Source organism: Saimiri boliviensis, chromosome 8 (genome assembly GCF_048565385.1).
Source record: "Saimiri boliviensis isolate mSaiBol1 chromosome 8, mSaiBol1.pri, whole genome shotgun sequence".
Classification (NCBI taxonomy): domain Eukaryota; kingdom Metazoa; phylum Chordata; class Mammalia; order Primates; family Cebidae; genus Saimiri; species Saimiri boliviensis.
This window is the reverse complement of record NC_133456.1, coordinates 120,670,657-120,695,580: the sequence shown is the minus strand read 5'-3', so window position 1 is coordinate 120,695,580 and position 24,924 is coordinate 120,670,657. Positions and strand designations below refer to the sequence as shown.

General features: G+C 37.7%; 1 protein-coding gene across 4 annotated transcripts in view; it reads left to right on the top strand.

The window, feature by feature from the left end:
* The window catches only part of ODAD2 (outer dynein arm docking complex subunit 2), a 156,627-nt gene that overhangs the window by 102,709 nt on the left and 28,994 nt on the right, over positions 1-24,924 (top strand). For 3 of the 4 annotated variants that reach the window (XM_074405155.1, XM_039478994.2, XM_074405157.1), the window contains 2 exons: positions 4,460-4,648; positions 6,230-6,451. In XM_074405155.1, the coding sequence (XP_074261256.1) occupies positions 4,460-4,648; positions 6,230-6,451 (411 nt within the window). Of the gene's footprint in view, positions 1-3,811; positions 4,024-4,459; positions 4,649-6,229; positions 6,452-24,924 lie in introns of those variants that run through there. The other variant, XM_074405156.1, reaches the window with a different exon arrangement.

The window sequence follows — 24,924 nt, the reverse complement described above, 5'->3', positions numbered from 1 at the left end:
GTCATTTCATCACCCTCCTTCTCCATCCGGTCTGGTTCCCTTGCTGGTGAGGAGTTGTGATCACTTTTAGGAGGAGAGGTGTTCTGGTTTCGGGAGTTTTCATCCTTTTTACGCTGGTTTCTACCCATTTTTGTGGGTTTATCCACCTGTTGTCTGTCTCTGTCCCAGGGAGTTGGAGCTTTATGAGTTTCCGTTGCACTACTGCCTTTTTTGATTTTTTTTTTTTTTTTTTTTTTCAGGTCGGACCCGCCCAGCTAGCAGCACGCCTAGCCTCTGCCTGCCCGCAGGGGCTTTGCTGAGCTGCTTTGGGCTCCGCCCAGCTGCCCTGAGCTCTTCCCTGTAGTCCTTTTTATATGGGCGTAGTTAGAACTGTCTGGGCAATGGTGGCCCCGCCTCTGTTATGGCGGACTCTCTCTGTTGTGGCAGGTTGCCTCGGCAACAGCGGGTTGCCTCGGCAACGGCAGCCTGCCTCCGTAGCGGTGGAGAGTCTCAGTAATGGCGGAAGCCCCTCCCCCACGGAGCCGGACAGTCCCGGTTCAGCTGTGCTTGGTTTGAAGGGCTCAACCCAGAGGGTTTCCAGTTACTGTTTTTGTTTTCGTTGTTGTTGGGGGTGGAGGGGTGGGACCAACCGAGCCTGATCACCTGGCTCCCTGACTCAGAGTCTTTTCTTTTAAGTTGAACGACCCCGCGTTCCGGTCGCTTGTTGAAAAGGCGCCGGGATCTCCCGTGCTGCGACTCACGGAGTCGGCTCGAACCGCGGCGCCGGCTCCTGGCGGATTTTTTGCCTAGGAATCTCCTGGCCTGACTCACTATTTCAGATGAATGGGCAACTCTGCCGTCTCAGGGCTCTGCTCGCCAGCTAAGAGGGCTCCCAGCCCAGTGGCTTTTGTACGGAGAACTGCAGCAACAGGGAGTGGTCACAGCAGCCGCGCGGGCGGAATCAGCCCCACGGGGGCCAAAACAGCCGCACCGGCTGGGACTGCGACGCTGGCGACCCCTCTGCCTGGGTATCTCCTGGGCTGTGGGCAATAAGAGTTCGTCTGGAAATGCGGCGTCCACTCACCCTCTGCACTTTCACTGGGAGCTGAAGTCCTGAGCTGTTCTTAGGCGGCCATCTTGAAAGTCCCACTCTACAATCATTTCTTTAACATTACATAAAAATTTTTACAAAGAATGTCAATTAAATATTTTCCAAATAAGTTTATGAACACATCAGAATTTAAAAGTATGTCCTAACTATCAGAAATTGTATTTAGATTTAGTATTAAGAACCAGGTCACCAATATTGCTGCTGTCACTATTCACAGCAATCAGGTAAGGCAATGCATTATGGAGAGAAGGTGGCTTTGTCCTCACACTTGCGTAGAACCTGACTTATGTCCTGCTTTCATTACTTATTAAGAGTTTGGATTGATTTGTTGTACCCACAGTGAAGGCTTCCTTTTAAGTCCGTGAGTTTGCAAACAATCAAATTTAAGGAATGTTATTGAGCATCTACTAACTGCTAGAAACTGGCACAGGTACAAGGCATGCAACAATGAACAAGACAAAAAGAGTCCTCACCCTCTTGGAACTTACAGTTCAGGGTCAAAGGCAAACAAAGAAACCACAACTACCTGGAGTGATAGGTGCTGTAATACAGAAGAACCAGGTAATATGGAAGATGCTGCTTAACTCGGACATGAGGTTCAGGAAAGGTTTCCTGAAGAAAATTATATCTTAGTTGGTAGCTAAAGATGTGTAGGAATTCCCAAGCTAAGAGGAAGATAGAGAGAAAAGGTTTTTGCAGAGTTGTGGAGACACGCACATTTGAGGACATGAAACCTGAAGGACTAATTCATAAAGTAATGTTCCCAATACTGCCTGGAGAGTTTTTAAAAATATAAATATTTTAAGGAAGCCCACGCCAAACTTAATGAATCACATTCTCAGGGAATGAGTCCCAGGATTCTTATTATTAGCTCATATAGGGAGCCACTGGCTCAGGGTGTGTCGGGGGGAGGTTGGAGAAGAGGTGTCAAGGGCAGGGAAGTTGAGGCTGGAGAGATGAAGCAGGGGTGCACCTTGAAGGGTCTGCAAACAACGTTATGGAGTTTGAATTTTATCCTAAGGGCTGGGGGAGCTGTGGAAGAATTTGTTGAGTACGGAGATGAGCTCATCAGATTTTTGGTTTCTAAAGATCACTCAGTTGAGTAAGACATAGTGCCTACCTTCATGGGGGATACAATCTAATTTATAAGGTTCAACCTCTTTAAGCCTCAGTTTTAAAAATCTAAAATGGAAATAATACCTACTTTGCATGGTTCCTGTGAGGTTTAACTGAGATAACTTATATGAAGTACATAGTACCATGCCTGATACACTGTTGGAACTCAAAAGATGTGAATTACTATTATTTGAGAAAGTGGTAGAGCCAAATAATTGATGGACATTACACACTGACTGCCATACAACCTCAGAGAAGGAGGAGATCTGGTTCCAGAATCTTCTAACAAATCCTTTTTCTTGGCCCACACCTGGGACACCAGAAAGAGCCCACTCTTATCTCACTCCCCACTCTCTAATTTGCATGGCTTTAGTTGCAGTCTTCATCCTGATGACTTCCAAATCTCCACTCCAGACTGTTTTTTTTTTTTTGTTTTTTTTTTTTTTTTGGTAAGCTCCAAATCCATACATTCATCTGCAACCTAGATAGTTTCATTTAAATGTCTATGGATACTTCATTCAAATTAGGTCTTCTAATACCATATACCACCCCAAGAAAACCAAACTAAGCCAAACCAAACCCCCTTCTCCAACATTAGCCCTACTAAGTTAAGCCAGAGACATAGGAATCATCTTGAATCACTCATTCCTGTCTTCTCCAATCAGGCTTCCCAAATCCACACTCTTCTTTCCAGGCATACACCACCACCACCACCCTCATACAGACCATCACCACTTCTTCCCATGAGGACTAGTGAAATAGCCTCTGTGTTTCCTATACCATTCTTTGCGCCCACCCCAACCCTGCACCCTGTAATTCTGAGAAATCTCCTAAGATACAAAATTGATAAAAATTCCTCCCCCACAACACTTCAGCCTCTTAAGGGGGCTTTCTAACGCCCTTAAAAATGAACTCCAAACTCTTTACCAAGATGCTTCCTGAAGGATCTTAAAGGTAAGATCCTTCAAGCTCTCACCTCTTAAGTCTCTCTTTCTCCCATGCTGCCTTTCTTATTTGATGCTCCAGTCATTCTGAACTAGAAAAAAAAAAAAAAAAGTCACCTTCTCTCTCACTCCCAGATCTATGCAACATGATGATTTGTCCAACGAGAATCCCTTTCACACTAGATAACTCTTTGTCCCTTAGGCCTTGGGGAATCAGCCCTTGAACCTTTATATTAGTTGAGGTTCCTTCATTTATGGATTTGTAGTCTCTTCATCTCCCCCCCCTTCTAGTGCTATTTGTTATATTTGTAACTTCTTAATGCCCCATCTTCTCCACCAGTTGTAAGCAACATGGTGGCAAAAGAATATATAGAGTCGATCCACATTATTCACAGATTCTCCTTGGGAATTTGCCTACTTGTTCAAGTTTACTTGTAACCCCCTAATCAATACAGTCATTCTTGGACATGCACAGAGAAGTGAAAAATTTGAGTCTTCCAATGCACATGTTCTCAGCTGAGGTTGATGAAGTCGATTCTCTGCCTTCTTGTTTCAGTTCTCATACTGTAAGCAAGGGTCCATTTTTTGGTCCATTTAATGTCATAATTTTTGCATTTTTGTGCTTTTTGTTGGTTATTTCACTGTTTTCAATGTCCCCCAGGTGTGATGCTGAAGTGCTACCTGTGCTTTGTAAGTGCAAGAAGGCTGTGGAGTGCCTGAAAGAGAAAATATCTGTGTTAAATAAGTTCCATTCATGAGTTATATGCTCTTGGTCATGAGTTCGATGTGAAAGAATGAACCATATATATGAAATAAGGTGTCTTCAAACAGAAATACACATAAAACAAGGTTATGTATCCATCAGCTGATGAAAATTTGTAGCTAGAGGCTTGCAGGAACCTAATCCTATTTTTCTCCTAAGAGAAACCGTTTAGTATTGGCTAATTCAGTGTTTACAGTTCCTTTATAGAACAAGACTACTGCAAATATTAAGACCTCAACTGTACTTTAATAACTTTGCTATCCTCAGTAGCTAACACAGTGATTCTCATGTAATTGTTAATCAATAAATATTTGTTGAAACAGAATTTTTGTATGTTATATATTTATATAGACATATATATATGTTCACACACATGCTTTATACATATATGTAGAAATAATATGTAATATAGAAATAAATTAAGCTAAAGTTGTCTTTCATGCCAAAGATGTACCTCACCAGCTGTATTGTTACATTCTGCCTCTTTAAAAAATGCCTAAACGTGGGCTTAGTTTTGATAGCATCTTTATTTTTATTTTTGTCTAGGATGCTGGGGAAATGGTTCGTTCCTTTGTTGGTGGTTTGGAACTTATTGTCAATTTACTGAAATCAGATAACAAAGAAGTTTTGGCAAGTGTATGTGCTGCCATTACCAACATAGCAAAAGATCAAGAAAATTTAGCTGTTATTACAGATCATGGAGTTGTTCCTCTATTGTCCAAGCTGGCAAATACAGTAAGTAACATATCTTTTTGTTTTAAATGCCTATTGTCGTAAAATATCATGGTGTCATGATGAAAACAATGCGTTTTTAGTCCAGAAACCTGGATTCAAGTTTAATACCCATTGCTTATGAGGTATGAGATTTGGTCAACTCATTTAGTTTCTCTGGGACTAATATATGTGAAAGTATATTTTAAACTATAAAATGTTAATATTGCAAGATCCTTATAAAATAGAAGCTGTTCTTTATTTGCCACTGGCAAGCGAAGTGGCAAATACAGACGCTATTATGTAAGTGTTAACTATCATCTTCACTACCAGCATCGTGGTTATGATTCTTGCTGGTTTTTCATGCCAACGTTAGAAGTCAAATGTGCCTCCCCAGCTTAGCAAGCTTCGATCGATGGCATTCTTGAGCTAGAAGACTTTGGCAATCATTGTGTTGTTTATCCAGAGCGGTGCCAGACAGTATAAGCAGCCTTGAGAGACAATGACTTCACCATGACCAGAGGTATTTGAGCATAGCTTGGACTACCACTTGGCAGAAAAGTAGTAGAGCAGAAATTCAAACACTGGAAGGATGCTTGGACTAGCAGACTTCAAGTTGCTAAGAGTATCTGTCAGATTCAGTTAAGGACACCAAGTTATTGCCTGAATCAAAAGAACAGTACTCTTAATAAGCACAAAACCATCCGATGGAGTTATAGTATGCCTATGCAAGGCAACTACATATATGAAGAAGGATATAGTCTGCATCAAAAAATACAGAACGGAAAATGGAAGACCCAAAATGTGTCATTGTATTTGCTGTACTCTCTTCTCTTTCTTAAGAGTCAAGGGAACCAAGGTGTATTAATGATATATAGAGGTATTCCTAGGGTGGAAAAATCAAGTCAATCTACTTATCCCAGTTAAGTGCAGTATCCCTTTAAGAATATCCAATATTCTTTAAATATTTGCATTCCAAAACAGCTTGCTGATCTGTAATTTTGTGTTGTCTAGTAGACTTACTCGAAAGAAAAGCTAGCCTTGAGCAAATGACTGATGCCTGGTTGCCTTTCAGTGCACTCATTACATTCATTTCATAACAAAAAAACTCAAGATTGAATGTTTGTCAATTGGTAACCCACCAAAAATCTAGTTCCTTCAGCCGGGTGCAGTGGCTCACGCCTGTAATCCCAGGACTTTGGGAGACTAAGGTGAGCAGATCACTTGAGGCCAAAAGTTTGAGACCAGCCTGGCCAACATGGTGAAACCTCATCTCTACTAAAAATACAAAAATTAGCCAGGTGTAGTAGTGGGCGCCTGTAATCTCAGCTACTTGGGAAGCTGAGTCATGAGAATCATTTGAACCCAGGAGGCAGAGGTTGCAGTGAGCTAAGATTGTGCCACTGCACTCAGGCCTAGGCAACAGAGTGAGATTCCATCTAAAAAAGACTAGTTCCTTCAAGACGTCACCTCAGTGACCAGCCAGCTGGCCCTTCTCTCTAGACTCAGTGGTGTCGAAATGGTTAATAAACATAAAGTGCTTATAGACATGATCTCGCAGGGTCATTGTGATGCACAGATCCTGATTCATTTTTCTTTGCACAGAATAACAATAAACTGAGGCATCATCTAGCAGAAGCTATTTCACGTTGTTGTATGTGGGGCAGGAATAGAGTGGCCTTTGGTGAACACAAAGCAGTGGCTCCATTAGTGCGTTACCTGAAATCGAATGACACCAACGTCCATCGGGCGACAGCTCAGGCCTTGTACCAACTCTCAGAAGATGCTGATAACTGCATCACCATGCATGAAAATGGTGCAGTAAAGGTACAGTTGAATGACTTCGTGGTTTAGTCCAAGTTTGCTTGATGTAGCCTGGAAAGAAACTTAGGCATCACTAAGATTTTGCTAAAGGAGGTATTCGGACACACAGAAGCGCCAGCCTGCTGTGTCACAGCTACATTCAAGCCGTGTGTTATTGTGAATTTTTTTAGCAAGGTCTTATTGTGTTCCCCAGGGATGGAGTGTAATGGTGCAGTCACAGTTCACTGCAGCCTTGAACTCCTGGGCTCAAGTGATCTTCTGCCTCACCCTCCCAAGTAGCCAGGACAACAGGTGCATGCCACCATACCTGGCTAATTCTTTTAATTTTGTATGGAGACAGGTCTCACCACGCTGCCCTGGCTGGTCTTGAAATCCTTGCCTCAAGTGATTCTCCCACTTCAGCCTCGCCCAAAGTGTTGGGATTACAGGAGTGAGCCACCATGCCCGTATGTTGCAATGATTTATGCTGCAGAAAAGTTATATGGAGACAGAATTTTTCTAAATTAAAGGATGGAAACGTAGTTAGTAAAACAATCATTCCATAATTTGGTTTTGATGAAAGAAAATGTACAGCACATGAACAAGAAGTAGTATTCATAATTCTATTGGCTATAGTGTTTACTTAACACGTAAATAATAAAGGATAGAGACAACCATAGGCACCAACTAAACACCAAAGGAACTGGCTGAAACAGTAACTAGACGGAGCTTTACAGGCTAAACCATAACAACAATGGATAGATTCCAAGACATGTTTATTTGTTTGTTTGTTTAAATCTGAGCATCAGGGGACCATTAGGAAAGTTTCTGTAAAGAGATTCTAACTTATCTACACATTGCAAACTGCCTAGAATATTTTACTGGCAATATAAAAATACTTACAGTACATGAACAGCTTACATGTATTAGGAAAAATTCATTAAAAATATTAGTTCTTTTCTATAGCCTGTTTCCTTGTACAATATAATTTTACTGTTTATTACCTTCATTTGGAGCCTATGACAACCAGATGTATTTACATCTTAAAATATATGCCCAAAATAGACTTGTTGTTTTAGCTAAGAGTTAAAAATCCCAGTTAGTCATATCTAGTCAAATCTAGATATACCAGATATGAAACATCTTAGGAGGAATAGTACTCTTAAAATACCAATTGGTAATTTTTGAGGCAATTATTTTTAATTAATTCTTGAAATCTATTCCAGTGGAAGAATATGATGTTAATTTTTCTGAAATTAAACTCAATTTATGTTTGAATGTGTCAACTTTTCCATTGTAAATCTGTTTTTATGGCATGTAAATTAGGCCAGATTAGTTTCTTCAAGCAAAATTCTGGAGAAAAAAAAAGAATCTTTTAAACTAAGTAACAATTTTTAAAAGTAAATTATAAAAAATATATTGGAATATTAACTTCCAGTTGTTCGGGAATGACAAAAATGCCATCATCTCAAGATGACTGTGTTCCCCTTTCAAAAAAGAAGGTATTTCTAATTTAAAATTATACATACTTTTATTGAACAGGGACTTGCACAACCTAAGTATACAACCTTAAAAAAAAAAAAGAATAAAAAAGAAACTGTAAAATTTAAGCAGCCAGGAAAAAGGTCTGACATATAGCATATGCATAAGACAATTGCCAGTTAGTTTAAGCTCAAAAAGTTTTAAAATGTATTCAAGTGTACTTGTAATGGTTCAGTTGACATAAATGCCTGGTATATATGCAACTTGCAATTATTTCTTCTGATGTAAACTAATAGACAATCCAAAATCATTTATGAATATTATTGTACCTTGTAAAGTGATGAAACTGTGTTCACCCACCCACACAGTTAGGAAAGTTTCTGTAAAGAGAAACTTTAGAATTAGAAAAAGAAAAGCAGTAAGAAAGATTAAGGTGAAGGACAGAAAAGAAAAAAGCAAAGAAGGAAGATTGTTTCGGTCATGTTCTAGAGCCTTTCTTGGGTTATTTTTGGGTTTCTTGGAGACTTTTCTATTTAGTCTGCATTTCAAACCACTTGTTACTTCTATTGGAGAATAACTGTAAGAACAGGGCACTTTTTTTTGGTAAATTACTTGGCAGTAACATAGCAGCCCTTGCCATGGTGTGTTATCAGCAAAAATATGCAACGTGGAAATTGCTTCTCTCAACCTTTTTTTCCTACTTTTCTGAGCCCCAGAACTCATGAGGTCATGAGGGAAGCGTAAGAACCTCTGTTTCCTTTCTCTAGTTTTCTTTAAGGAGAAAAAAAAATGTAAATGTGGCATATTGGGTGTTGGTAGAATCAGAATTTGATAGTTGCTTGGACATGGGAATAAAGGAAAGCCTAGTAAAAAATTATTCCAGATTTCAACCTAGATGAAGACGAAGAGTTCATGAGCCAGGTAACGAAAAAAAAAAAAATGTTGGCACATCGGGGTGGTTCAATTACCTGCAGAGAATGTGTCACAACTAAATGTGTGACTTCTAACATTTCTGACTTTGAATGCATGTAAACTTTATACAGTATTTTGGCAAAACCCTGGCTGTCTTTGTTCCTTACTGCTGCTGCCCGCTTCTAGTCAAACGCTTGTTGTGTTATTTTCCCGTCGTACAAACATTCCTGCTGCAGCTGCCAGTGAGTGAATGTTGACAGGCTCTTTCACAACAACCAGAGTCACCCTGTCACCTATTCGTAAGCGATTGATCCTATGGTTAGCTGCTTTGTTAGACAATTTCCTCAACAGCAATGGCCAATGTAATGCAGTGTATCTGTCTCCCAAAGGCTGAGGTTTATTCTGTCCTGAGTGAAGGAGCAGGATCTGGAATATAATGAGTTCAGTTTCTAATGTGTTCGGTTTGAGTAGTCAGTTTGAATTTTAAGTGTAGAGCAGTGCTGCCCAGCAGAAATGTCACATGAGCCACGTATGTAATACTAAATTTTCCAGCAGTCACATTTTAAGAAAAGATAAAAGAAAACAGGTGAAATTAATGTTAGTAATATATTTAACCCGATATACTTGACCCTTGAACAATGCAGTGGTTAGGGGTAATGACCCACTACACTATCAAAATCCACATATAACTTTTGACTGCCTCAGAACTTAACTACTAATAGCCTACATCAACAGTTGATTAATACGTATTTCATATGTTTTATGTATTAGTACAGTAAAATTAGAGGAAGAAAAATGTTAAGAGAACATAAGGAAAATATATTTACTGCTTGTTAAGTGGAAGTGGAGCGTCAAAAGGTCATCCTTGTCATCTTCATGTAGGCTTAAGAGGAGGAGGAAGAAGATGGATTGGTCTTGCTGTCTCAGGAGTGGCAGAGGCAGAAGAAAATCCACATATAAGTGGACTCTTGCAGTTTAAACTTCTGTTGTTCGAGGGTAAACTGTGTATACCCAAAATATTGTTATTTCAACATATAATCAATATAAAAATTACTTAAAAGATACTTTATATTATTATCATTGTTTATTTATTTTTGAGACCTAGTTTTGGTCTTATTGCCCAGGCTAGAGTGCAGTGGCGCAATCTTGGCTCACTGCAATCTCCGCCTCCTGGGTTTAAGTGATTCTCCTGCCTCAGCCTCCTGAGTAGCTGGGATTACAGGCACCCACCATTCCAACCGGCTAATTCTTGTATTTTCAATAGAGACGGGGTTTCACCACGTTGGCCAGGCTGGTCTTGAACACCCAACCTCAGGTGATCCACCTACCTCCGCCTTTGTACCCAACTGTTCAAAATCTGTTGTGTGTTTTCAGTATATCTCAGTTTGTGCAAGCCACATTTTAAGTGCTCACTAGTGGCTAGTGTTTTCCTTGCAGGACCGTATAATTCCAGAGAGGAGGGTGGAGAGATTTGGAAATTATCAGCAGGGGGTATTAAGCCATTAATGAGGGTGGATGACATTTTTGGCAGAAAGTTTATAGAGGCCCAGGAAATACATACATTTTCACTTTCGGGTCACGTAAATTAGGAAGAAGAGCTGTCAGACTAGACTGGAGAAGTTAAGAGGTTAACCAGGAGTTCTAGAAGCCAAAAAAAGAGCAACTTTCAAAAGGGTTTGTGTTTAAGTAACGCTAAGAGGTCAACAAGGGTTTCCTGATCCAATTATGTTGAAAAATCATCTTGTGTTTTAGAAGAGGTAAGAATCTCTTCTAAATGTGTTAATCAATCCCCTACAATATAGTGTGATAGGAATATTTAATCCCATTCTCTTTATGATTTTGCACAGACATCCTTTTCAAATGCATCAGCCCAGGGATTTGTACCATTACAAAATCTTGTGAATATAAATGCAGATTTGTTGCAAACTATATGAGAAGTCTAAGAGATACCTAAGTTAATTTTTAGTTATAATGAAACTGTAACATAGGAGAGTAATGAAGAAGAATAAATTGCAGGAAAAAAAATCATCAAGGCAAGCCCTTTCCTAGGCAAGAAAAAGTGATTAAGTAGCAAACTGATGAGCACCTATAAAAGGCATCAAGCTTCTTTCTTTCCCCATGGTGACATTGGATTTGTTTTTGTAAATGTCTATACCAGGCAAGTGAAAGCTACATTATGGCTTATAACTTTCAGAAAGGCAGGAAATTGAGGAGATTGCAGACAAATGAAACCAGAAGTATGTCCAGCATTGGCAGAGTGAGCGGAGAGCAGTTCAATTGGAACTGCTGAATTGGTACAGCCAACAGGCTAGCTGCCTCCTAAGCTCAGTACATGTACTGGCATTCCAGGGAGCCAGAAAGATGAACCCAGAGGCAAACACACCCATCGTTTTTGAAGCCTAGCACAGGAAAAAAAAGTACTGCTAATGTTTGTGAGTCAAGTAAATGGATTTTAGAGACTAAGGTCACGTAGGAACACTCACTAAGCGCCTATATACTTAATGTTTTATCTAAATACATTTTTTGTTAATTAAAACTCTTAATATCACTGTAGTTTTGAGTACTTTTCTCCCATTCCAGACATTCCTTGGAGTACTGAGAAGAGTTTACTAGGTGATATGCTATTAAACAACTTAATAGAACTAATTGGTATCGATTAATATTTGCTGGATATAGAGTAATAAACCGACTTGTCTCTGATTGGCTTTTTTATTTTTATTTGTATTTCTCCTGTAAAGTGAGAAAGTAGTTCATGATTACTTAAGGGGTCCAGTAAGTTAGAGTTTAATTCATCATGTTTAACGTTAATATTATATGTAAATCAAATGGGTTTTTCTTATTTCAATTTTTTTTAATTTTTAGAAATTTTGACAACTTTAAGGGATAATTGACATAACTATGTGCATATTGAATTGTACAGTTTGATACGTTTTGACATATGCATACACCCACGCATACACATGAAACTATTACCAAACCAAACTGATGATCCCCCAGAGTTTCCTGGTATCCTTTTATAATTCCTCTCTCCTACCCCATTGGCCTAGGCCAATCACGGTCTGCTTTCTATCAACATAGATAAGTTTGCATTTTCTAAAACTTAAGAACAATGGGTACCTACCATAAGTGCTCGGTTTTATGTTTGACTTCCTTCACTCAGCTTACTTATTTTCATATTCATTCATATTCTTATGTGGATTAATTAACTCTTTTATTGCTGAGTGGTAGTCTGTTGTATGGATATATCATAATTTGGTTATCCTTTCTGTTTTTGTTTTGTTTAGTTTTGTTTTGTGACAGAGTCTCTCTCTGTGGCCCAGGCTGGAGCGTGGTGGCACGATCTGGGCTCACTGCAACCTCCACCTCCTCGGCTGAAGCAATTCTCATGCCTCAGCTTCCCAAGTAGCTGGGGTTATAGACGTGCACCACCATACCAGGCTAATTTTTGTATTTTTAGTAGAGACGGGATTTTGCTGCGTTGGTCAGGCTGGTCTTGAACGTTTGACCTCAAGTGATCTGCCCGCCTCATCCTCCCAAAGTGCTGAGACTACAGGTATAAGCCACTGTATCGAACCTCCTTTCATTTGTTAATGAAAATTTTGGTTATTTCCAACGTGGGTTGTTACAGATAAAGCTGCTATAACATTCATGTACAAGTCACTGGGTGGACATTTGCTTCCTCTTCTCTCAAATAAATACCTAGGAGTGAATGGCTGGGTCATATGGTATGTGCACCTTTAACTTTTTTAAAAATTGCCAAACTGTTTTCCAAAGTGTGCTATTTTTGCATTCCACCAGCTGTATAGGACAGCATCCTTGCCAACACTTGGCATGATCAGTGTTTTTGATTTTAGATATTCTAATAGGTATGTCACGGTGTCTTATAATTTCTATTTCAATTTTCTTAATGATTAATGATGTGGACATCTTCTTATGTGCTTGTATATCAGCTGTATGACTTCTTGGGCAAAGTGTTCACCTGTTTTGACCACTTTTAATTGGTTTGTTTGTTTTTTTAATTGAGTTCTGAGAGTTCTTTATACATTCTGGTTGCTTACCAGATGTGTAATTTGCAAATATTTTCTTCCAGTCTGTAGCTAGTCTTTCATTCTCTTAACTGTGTCTTTTGAGAAGCAGAAATTTTTAATGTTGAGGAAGTCCAATTTATTTTTTTTTTATGAATTGTGCTTTCGGTTGCATATCCAAGAATTATTCCTTGACACATGGTGACAAGGATTTCATGCCTTCTTCTGGAGTTTTATAATTTTTGGTTTTACACTTTTGGTCTATGATCCATTTTGAGTAAACTTTCTATGATGCTAATTATGAATATAAGTTCATTTGGAAGGCATATTAGCATCATTTATTTAAAAAACTTTGCCCTTTTCTCACTGTATTTTTTTTGCAATGGAAAAAAAAAAAAACTGGGCCATGCTCAGTGGCTCATACTTGTCATCCCAGCACTTTGGGAAACCAAGGCAGGAGGATTGCTTAAACTTAGGAGTTTGAGACCAGCCTGGGCAACATAGCAAGACCCCATCCCTACAAAAAATAAAAATATTAGCCAGGCATGGTGATATGCACTTGTAGTCCCAGCTACCAGGAAGGCTGAAGTGGAGGGATCACCTGAGCCTGGGAAGTTTAGGCTGTAGTGAGCTGTGATCACACGACTGCATTCCAACCTTGGTGACAGAGTGAAAAATTAATTAACGAAAATAAAAATCAATTTGATATATGTTTTGTTTCATTGTCATATTTGTCTATATTTATGCCAGCACCACACAGTTTTAATTACTGTGGCTTTACAAAAGTAAAATTAGGTAGGATAAGTTTTCCTACCTAATTATTTTTTCAAAGTTGTTTGGGTTACTCTGGTGCCTTTACATTTCCATAGAAATTTTAAAATCAGTTTGCCAATTTATACAGGAAATGCTTTCTTGGATTTTGATTGGAATGGTGTTGAATTGATATATTTTAGGGGGAATATCACCATCTTAACAATATTGACTTTCCTGAATCATGAACAAGGGATATTTCCATTAATTCAGGTCTTACCTTTCAGTAACATTTTATATTTTAGAGTGTACAGGTCATTCAAATCTTTGTCAGATTTATCCACATATATTTAACATTTTGATGCTACTGTAAATGGTATTTTTAACATTTCAGTTTCTGATTGTTTATTGGTATGGTGTAGAAATAGAATATGTATGTTAATTTCGTATTCTCTAATCTTGCTAAACTCACTTATTCTAGTAGGTCTTTAGAGATTCCATCAAATTTTATACTTAGTCCAGGAATCAACAAACTTTTTCTCTAAAAGGCCAAATAATAAATATTTTAGGTTTTATAGATCAATAGAATCTCTGTTGCAGATTCTTCTTTGTTTTATTTCTACTGTTGTTATTTGTATTATTATTTATGCAGCACAAAAATGTAAAAGCCACTCTTCATTTTGTGAGCTATACAAAAACACATTGTAGTTTCTCAGTGTGTCACATAAGCAATCATGTCATCTGTGAATAAACAGTTTTTCTTCTTCTTTCTCAACCTGAATAACTTTTAATTATTTTTCTTGCCAGATTGCACTGGCTGGAAACTCTTAAGGGTTGGACATCCCTAATCTAAAAATTTGAAATCCAAAATGCTCCAAAATCTGAGATTTTTGAGTGACAGTGTGATGCCACAATGGGAAGATTCCACACATGATGTCGTGTGACTGATTGTAGTCAAAACACAGTCAGAGTTTGTTTCACACAAAAAATTATTTAAAATACTGTACCAAGTTACCTTCAGGCTAGGTGTGTATAAGGTGCATATAAACATAAATGAGTTTTGTGTTTAGACTCATGTCTCACCTCCATGATAATTATTGTTGCTTTTGCTGTACAAAAGCTCTCAAGTTTAATTAAATCCCATTTGTCTATTTTGGCTTTTGCTGCCATTGCCATTGCAATGAAGTCTTTGCCTATGCCTATGTCCTGAATGGTATTGTCTAGGTGTCTTCTAGGGTTTCTATGGTGTTAGGTCTTCTGTTTAAATCTTTAATTCATCTGGAGTTAATTTTTGTATAAGGTGTAAGGAAGGGGTCCAGTTTTAGCTTGCTGCACATGGCTAGCCAGGTTTAAACAGGGAATCCTTTCCCCATTACTTGCTTTTGTAAGTTTTGTCAAAGACCAGATGGTTGTAGATGTGAGGCATTACTTCCAAGGCCTCTCTCCTGTTCCATTGGTCGATATCTCTGTTTTAATACCAGTACCATGCTGTTTTAATTACTGTAGCCCTGTAGTGTAGCTTGAAGTCAGGTAGCATGATACCTCCAGCTTTGTTCTTTTTGCTTAGGATTGTCTTGGCTATGCGGGCTCTTTTTTGATTCCATATGAAGTTTAAGGTGTTTTTTTCCAATTCTGTGAAGAAGGTCAATGGTAGATTGATGGGGTTGGCATTGAATCTATAAATTACTTTGGGTAGTATGGCCATTTTCACGATACTGATTCTTCCTAACCATGAGCATGGAATATTTTTCCGTCTGTTTGTGTCCTCTCTTATTTCCTTGAGCAGTGGTTTGTAGTTCTCCTTGAAGAGGTCCTTTACGTCCTTTGTTAGTTGTATTCCTAGATATTTTATTCTCTTTGTAACAATTGTGAATAAGCGTTTGCTCATGATTTGACTCTTTGTTTGTTATTGGTGCATAGAAATGCTTGTGATTTTTGCACATTTATTTTGTATCCTGAGATTTTGCTGAAGTTGCTTATCAGCTAAAGGAGATTTGGGGTGAGATGATGGGGTCTTCTGAATATACAATCATGTTGTCTGCAAATAGAGACAATTTGACTTCCTTTTTTCCTAATTGAATACCCTTTATTTCTTTCTCTTGCCTGATTGCTCTGTCTAGAACTTCCAATACTATGTTGAATAGGAATGGTGAGAGAGGGCACCCTTGTTTAATGCCAGTTTTCAAAGGGAATGCTTCCAGTTTTTGTCCATTCAGTATGATATTGGCTGTGGGTTTGTTGTAAATAGCTTTTATTATTTTCAGATACGTTCCATCAATACCGAGTTTATTGACAGTTTTTAGCATAAAGGGCTGTTGAATTTTTGTCGAAGGTCTTCTTTGCATCTATTGAGATGACCATGTGGTGTTTGTCTTGGTTCTGTTTATGGCTGGATTATGTTTTAGATTTGCATATGTTGAACCAGCCTTTCATCCCCAGGATGAAGCCTACTTGATGATGATGGATAAGCTTTTTGATAGGCTATTGCATTTTATATGTTGTGTTTCACTTTCAATCAGTTAAAATACTTTATAATTTCCTGTTTGATTTCTTCTTTGACCCATGAATTATTTAGAAGTATGTTTTTTAAAACTGTGTCATTTACTTTCCAAACATTTGGAGATTTTCCAGTGACATTTCTGCTGTTGGTTTATTTAATTACATTATAGTTGGAAAACATGCATTGTATTACTTGAATATTTAAAAATTTTTCTAAATGTGTTCTATGGCCTGGAACATTATTTATCTTGTTAATGTTCAACATATACTTGAAAAAGAATGAGTATTCTGATATGGTTGGGTACAGTGTTCTGTGAAGTTTATTAAGATTGAGTTGGTTGATATTGTTCAATCATTCTACATCTTCATTGATTTCCTACTTGTTCTGTCAATTAGTGTGGATTTGTCCATTTCTCTTTGCAGTTATAACAGTTTTTTCTTTATATAATTTAAAGCTATTTTATTAGGTGCATATGTACTTAGAAATATTATGCTCTCTCCTTATTGTTATAAAATGGTAATCTTTATTCCTGGTCATATTCTTTGTTTTGAAATCTTTTTCTGATACTAATACAGACACCCTTGTTTTTTTTGTGGGTTTTTTTGTTTTTGTTTTTGTTTTTTGAGGGGTACTAATATTGGCATACTATAGTTTTATAGCTTTTGCAATCCTTTAACCATATTTGTGTCTTTTTATCTAAAGTGGATAATTGTAAGCAGCAGATAGTTAGGGCTTACTTTTTTATTCAACCTTTTATACAACCTCTGTCTTTATTGGAAAGGGAAATGTTTACACTATTTACATTTAATGTGATGTTAACACAGTTAGCTTTAAACATACCATCTTCTTGTTTTCTATTTTTCCCGTTTGCTCTTTACTCCTCTTTTTCTGTCTCCTCTTGGATTAATTGAATATTTTATCACTTAATTTTATCTCATTTTTGGCTTATTAGTCATTATTCTTTGTTATCAGTTAGTGGTTGATTTAGAATTCATAGCATATGTATTTAATTCATTATAATTTACCTTCTAGTAATGTTATACATATAAACATATAACTTAAGAATTGCATGACCATATGCTTCCTTTTTTGCCTGCCTCACTTTTATGCTATTTTTATCATACATTTGATTACTACAAGTGTTATAAGCTCAACTGTATTGTTTTTGTTTTTGACTGGAAACAACTGTCTTTCCCAGAGATTTAAATAAATGGGAAAATGTCTTTTATATTTACCTTTATAATTATTGTTTCTAGTGCTATTTATTTCCTTCTGTAAATGCGGATTTTCTTGTTAGGCATTTTCCTTCTGCCTAAAAGACTTTTAACATTCCTGATAGTGCAATTCTGTTTATGATGAATTATTTAAGGTCTTATATGTCTTAAAAAGATTTTTCATTTTGTATTTGTTTTAGAAAAATATTTTTGCTGGGTATAGAATTTTATGTCGACTTTTTTTCTTTCCCAACTTTAAAGATGGTGCTCCATTTTATTCTCACTTGCATTGTTTTTGAGAAGAAATCTGTTATCATCCTTATGTTAGTTCCTCTATTTGTCATGTATCTTTTTCTTCGGCTGTTTTTAAGATCTTTTCACTTTCACTGGTTTTGAGAAATTTAATTATGATGGGCCTCATGTAGTTTCCTTCATGTTTCTTGGGCTTGGAGTTTGCTAAGCTTCTGAGATCTGTGGGCTTATGGTTTTCATCAAATTTAGAATTTTTTCAGCCATTATTTCTTCAAATATGTTTCCATCCTCTTCTCTTTTTACTATCTTTTTAAACTCCACTTTCACTTATCTTTGGTGAAAATACTGGTGAAAGTTTTTTCACAGCTCACTGAGCTACTGAAAGTTTTCCCACAGCTCCCTGAGACTTTGTTTATGTTGTTCAGTTTCTTCTCTCTTTATTTTTTAAATTAGGACTTTTTTTCTCGGTCTTCAAGTTCACTAATATTTTTTTATGCAATGTTTAATTTGCCTGCATTGTTATCTAGTGTGTTTTACATCTGCAATGATATCAAAGTTTGATTTGGATCTCCTTTTACATCTTTCATATCTCTACTTGACATGTTAATTCTTTTCTCTAATTTCATATGTAATCCAATTCTAATATCATTTCTGGGTTGCTTTCAATTCCTTGAACATTAACATGTTAAGTGCTAATTTTCGGGGGAAACAGGATATCTATAAATATTTCCAAGCTTTGTTCTAGGATATAGATCGCTATTTTGAAACAATTTGATCCTTTCAGTTCTTACTTTTATGCTTTGTTAGCAGCAAGGCTAGAGTAAGGATAATTTTTTCTCACTACTGAGGCAAGGTCTCTAGCTACTCTATCTGATCCCTGTGCATTATGAAGTCTTCCACTCTGAGTGGTAGACTGACACTGTCCCTCCCCTTGTAGGAGTTTAGAAGATTATTCCATCTAATCTTTTCAGGTGGTTCTTTTCCTGCCCTCAAACAGTTTCTTCTCATACAAGTGCTAATCAGTACTGAGCCAAAGATTCAAGAGGAACCTTCTGCAGATCCTGGGCTCTCTGTTCTGCTCCCCAATTTCCATTATCTGCCGTGAAGATTCCCATGGTTGTGTTTCTCCCAGACTTCCAGCTCTGTCTCCTCAACTCAGAGAGACTGTCAAGCTTTGTCTGGGCTCTCCCTCCTGTGCTGTAGCCTATAAACATTCTCCTTCGAGTGAGTCTAGGTCAGTCTTAGGGCTTACCTTTTTGTTTTCCTTCTCTCAAGAATCATTGTCTTTTTGTTGTCTGATTTCCAATGTTTTGAAAGTTATTGTTTCACATATGTTTTCTTTTTTAAATTATTTTAGACAGGAAGGTAAATCAAGACCCTGTTACTCCATCGTAACATGAAGCAGTCTTGTCTTCTGATATTTTCGTTTAGAGAATAAATTTATAGAAAGAGCTGGCAAAGCCAAGGTTTCCATTTTATTTATTTATTTATGTAGGCATTTATTTATTTATTGAGCCAGAGTCTTGCTTTGTCACCCAGGCTGGAGTGCAGTGATGCAATCTCAGCTCAGTGCAACATCTGTCTCCCTGGTTCAAGCAATTCTTATGCCTTAGCCTCCCGAGTAACTGGGATTACAGGTGTCTGCCAGTACGCCCGGCTAATTTTTGTGTTTTTGATAGAGACAGCATTTCACTATGATGGCCAGCCTGGTCTCAAACTCCTGACCTCAAGTGATTCATCTGCCTTGGCCTCCCAACATGTTGGGATTACAGGTGTGAGCCACCATGCCCAGCAAATGTTTTCATGTTAAACACACAGTTTGCTGATGAGGAAACTAAGGCCCAAATAAGTGAAATATCTGAACCTACACAATCAATATAAGATGTAATATCATAAATTATTGTAATGTTCAGTTTAGTTCTGTGTCCATTTGATTAGTAGATTTCAAACCGTGACTCATGGAACTTTGGGTCCCTCTAACCGAGATCAGGGGCTAGTACTGAGATCTGTTGTGTGTGGTTTACCTACTGTGATTAGAGCAGCTACGTTTTCTATTTTACACATTAGAATTGTGTACAAGCTCAAATTTTAGAGTAGCTTTTGCAACTTTAAAAGGAATTGAAAATTGCAGCACTTGGCCATGCTGCCCTTTAATAGTTCTGTTTATGAAACCCATTAGGAGCTGGTTTTTTCACATTTATTTAGCACTTTGCTTCTCTATGATGGAGAAGTTTGCAAAAACACATTCTCTTCAATAGGAATTAAGAATTCTCATCTTGATTTTTATACAACAGGATGTTTTAAAGCCACTTTTTTCCCTCGCTTGTTAAGTTTTCCTTGGGGAGCTCTAGGCAATGCTTTTGCCTCTGAGGTGATTCAGCTGACTTCTAAAGTATCCAGGAGCACTTGGGAAAAATTGAATGTGCCTAGGAGCGGCTGAGCTAATAGAATACTTGTCTTCTTCATCCAAGCAAGCTCTGCTTCACTGTAATGGATCTACCTTGCTTCTGCTAAGTCCAATCCAATTCCTTCCCACCACCCCATTGCTAGCCAAATAAATGTTCCTCCCTTCTTAGAGCTACAAGTGAGAAAAAATGAAAAAGAAAAGCCTGTTAAGTGTAGGAAAAAGAGCTAGATAATAATGAAAGTCATATCATTTTTGTTTTTCCAGCTTCTTACCTGCCAGACATTATTCTAAAAGCACATTGACACTGAGTCAATCTTCTTTATAACCTATGGAGTTGGAAATTGTTATTATCTTACAGATAAAGAAGCTGAGTCTCATAAAGATTAAATAACTTTTCCCGAATGACCCAGATCATAAGGAAAGGACTTAGGAAACGTGGGTTTAGAGGCTGCTCTCTGAACCGCCATCGGAAGGGAAAGCTGAAGTGCCCAATGCACATGTATGTGGGGACTCGTATGCTTGTGGTTGTTTCTGAAGGACTGAGCCTGGTTGAGAAACTCTGCTTTACAGGATAGAGCACAAAAAGGAAGGGGACATGGCAGGGAGGTTGCTTGCTTTATGGAGGAATGATGTCTACCTTTCCTGTTGCAACTCTCACATCCTCTTCTGAAAATCCATCCCAAAGACTCCATTTCTCTCATTAGTTTTAACAATTTTCCAATCTCCTTTGCTGCCCTTGCAGCTTGTGTATATTCTTATACACAAGCTTTTAATTCATTAATTCTTAATATACATTAAGAATATACACAATTAAACTTTTTTTGGTTCGAGACAGGGTCTTGCTCTGTTGTCCAGGTGGGAGTAAAGTGACATGGTCATAGGTCACTGAAGCCTTTAACTCCTGTCAAGTGATCCTCCTGCCTAAGCCTCTCCAGTAGCTGGGACTGCAGGTGCATGTCACCATACCTGGCTAATTTTTTTTATTGCTTGTAGAGATAGGGTCTTGCTGTGTTGCCCAGGCCAGTCTTGAACTCATCCTCAAGTGATCCTCCCACTTCAGCTTCCCAATGTGCTGGGATTACAGGTCTGAGTATGTTGGGCAGAATTAAACATTGCTACTAGCAACGGTTATAGTATATGAAGTTAAAACCAGATGCTTTTGTGATTTTTTAACAAAATAAATCTTTATATTTATGTCTATTACATATTCAGGCTATTAATATTCTTAATTTTCAATGCTAAGTTTTTTGTTTTGTTTTGTTTTGAGACAGTATCGCTCTGTCACCCAGGCTGGAGTGCAGTGGCGTGATCTTGGCTCATTGCAACCTCTGCCTCCCAGGCTCAAGTGATTCTTTTGCCTCAGCTTCCAAAGTAGCTGGGATTACAGGCACGTGCCACCATTCTCAGCTAATTTTTTTGTATTTTTAGTATAGAAGGTGTTTTACCATATTGGCCAGGCAGGTCTTGAACTCCTGACCTCAAATGATCCACCTGCGTCGGCTTCCCAAAATGCTGGGATTACAGGTATGAGCCACTATCCCTAGCCCTCACTGCTAAGTTTTACAGTTACCTCTCAGGTAATCATGAATATGTAGAGCCACTCTGCATTAGCCAGTTGCTTTTCTACCCATAGCACGCTACAGCATCCGCTACAATTGTATGCAAGCCTTGTATATTTTTATAGATCACTGGAATGCTTTGTACATTACTATTGATTCAGCTCAATCTTTTATAAACCTTCAGGATTTTCATGCACAGATTTGTTGCAGATAGGCTGTTCTTATTTTAAGATTTTGTACTCCACAGTAAGTGACTTCAGCCTATTTTTTAAAATGAACAATGACACCAGTTTCTAATTTGTCCCAGATACGGTTTTCTAATTTATTTTAGATAGCAGTTTCTAGTTTATTCTAGGGAATATATAACATATTGCCTTAAGTGTAATCACAGACATTGTTTACAAATCATACAACACTTATCCAACATCTTGAGAAATTTATGAAGGATAATTTGAACACGAAACTTTTGTTTTAGGACCCTCTACATATTAAAAGGGTCTATTACAAATAGTGCTCCTATGAGCATTCTGGACATGTATGTTTGTACATATAAGCATTGACTGATGTTGGGTATATCCCCAGGAGCAGAATTGCTGGATCAAGGGTATATGTACAATTAGCTTTAGTAATTATTATTAAATTATTATTTTTACTCCATTGCTTTCATGCCAGATGAGAGTTCAGGTATAAAACCTGGATAAATATTTTTGTTTGTTCAGAATTTTAATCAATCAACTGACTTGACTTTTTCTTTCAGCTTATTTAAATTTAAAGATTTTACTACAGGGAATTATTTTTGGCTTCTACTTTTAGTTGATCTGGACATGACCCATGGCTTTATGGAAGCTTCTTAAAAACAATTTTATATACTTTTGAATTTTCTGTTTAACAAATTCATCTTTCAAATGGTAGAATATTGACAACTATTTGTGAAAAATAGTTATCCACTCCATTCCCATATGTTGATTATTAATTTATTGTAATCAGAGGAAAATATGTTTTGCTAATTGGATACACAATCTCTTGAAAAGTATGGTCAAGAATGATCATGTTTAGTGTCTATCCAGAAAATGACATTCTTCACAAAGGTACCATTTTGTTAAAGGAATGAAATAAAGATACAGGGTAGATATCCTCCACATGGGCAGGAGCTGTTCTGCTATTCACCATCCCTAGAATTCAGGAGGAGAGAGCAAGCCCAAAGGTCTCATAACTCTCTCAACAGTTATAAGAAGAGACTGGTCAAAAACGTGTAAATGGACAAAATAATGACAAAGTGTGCTGAGTGCTAAAGGAAACAAAGGGGGTCAAATGAAGACTAATGAAGGGACAACCCACTATTGACAGGGAAGTCAGAGAAGGCATATTTGAGGAGATGCAGCTTAACTAAGAAGGATGAAGTAAGAAGAATTGGCAGCCAGAGGGAAAGTGTTTGTTCGGCAGCCATAGGGTAGGAATGTGCCTAGATTTTCTGTTGACTAACCTAGGCAACATAGGGAGACCCCATCTGTAACAAAAATAAAAGTAGGTAAGCCGGGCATGGTGGTGCATAACTGCAGTCCCAGCTACTCAGGAGGGTCAGGTGGGAGGATCATTTGAGTCTGGGGGCTCAAGGCTGCAGTGAGCTGTGAATGCACCCCCATACTCCAGGCTGAGTGACAGAGCAAGATTCTTTCTCTAAACAACAACAACCAAAAAACAAACAAAAATAGAAGATCATTCTTGGAGGCGTGTAGGGAGAGGATCAGAAAGACTGGAAGCAGATCCGCCAGGTGTGGTGGCTCATGCCTGTAATCCCAGCAGTTTGGGAGGCCAAGGCAGGCAGATCACCAGAGGTCAGGAGTTCAAGACCAGCCTAGCCAACATGGTGAAACCCTGTCTCTACTAAAAATACAAAATTATCTGGGCGAGCTGGGCATGGTGGCAGGCACTTGTATTCCCAGCCACTTGGGAGGCTGAAGCAGGAGAATCGTTTGAACCAGGGAGGTGGAGGTTGCAGTGAGCTGAGATTGTGCCAGTGCATTCCAGCCTGGGTGACAGAGAAAGACTCCATCTCAAAAAAAAAAAAAAAAAAAAAAAAGAAAAGAAAAGAAAAAAAAAAGAAAAGGAAAAAAGAAAAGAAAAACTAGAAGCTGATCTGTCTATAAGGCTGGTATGCTGTAAGCACATGAGACATGGTGGTCCAGACAAGGCTTGATTACAGATTAAATGAGAGATTAAGGGAGCATGAAGAATTAAAAATCCATTCACAAACCTTTTTTCTACTACAAAGAGAGAAATAATCATAGTAATAACAGTTGCTAGCATGCCTATTTTTCTTTTAAATTTTATTAATTTGGAATCATCTGTTAAGTGCTAATTACTTATTAATATTACAATAATTAAGTGATAATTATTACTTAATTATTAATTATCACTTAATAATTATCACGTTAAGTGATAATTATTACTTATTGCTTAATAATTATCACTTAATTAAGTGATAATTATTAATATTGAATGATTATCCAGTATTAGGCTTAATAATTACATTAGCAAATAGTTAATATATATAGCTGATATGTATGTTACAAAATGTGTATTTCAGGTTGATCTATTTAAAAAAGAATAACCATCAATTACTGAGCATTCACCCCTGGGCTATGTGCTTTATTTCTTATTTTACTTAATATTCACTATAACCATTATTATCCTCCTATTTTAAAGACTGGGAAGCTTTAGCTCAAAAGTCTAAGTCCTGCATCCAAAGTCCCATGGATACAATGCAGTATCTGCTAGATATCAATAAATTGCTTCATAACCCATATTTGAGCAACATAACTCAAACTTACGGAGCAAAGAGAATTCCCATGGGAAAGAAAGCAGCAGAGCCCGAAGAAGGTGCTGAGACAAGGCACTCCAAAGCCTTTAGCATCTTTTTTCCATCTGCCATCTCTCCTCCTTTCTTCTTTTCCACTGTTTACTACTTCTGGATTTACGCATCCAGCCACCCAAAGAGGCCACTTATTTTCCCCACCCCCAAATTCAGTTCAAAAATTTCAGAGAAGGAAAGCTGATTGACCCAGTTTAGGAAAAGTACCTGCCCCTTGTCCAATCAGTGGTGGACAAGAAAACGTGATGCTTTACAAGACGGCTTCCAAGACTTGCCATTGGCAGTGGAGCACAAGGACAGTCAAGGACATTTATGATTCTCTGGAAAGGCACTCCAAAAGATTTCCACGAATGTGACAAATCAGAATTTAAATTTCTGAACCAACTGACCTGAGAAATTATTAGGTCAGTTGATATTCACGAGCTTTTGAAATACTGTTATTTAGGCTGTTTTAGAGTCAAATATATGCTTTTATCATGAGATTGTTGCTGCAATTGTTTTAAAGATGTACATAAATATGTACA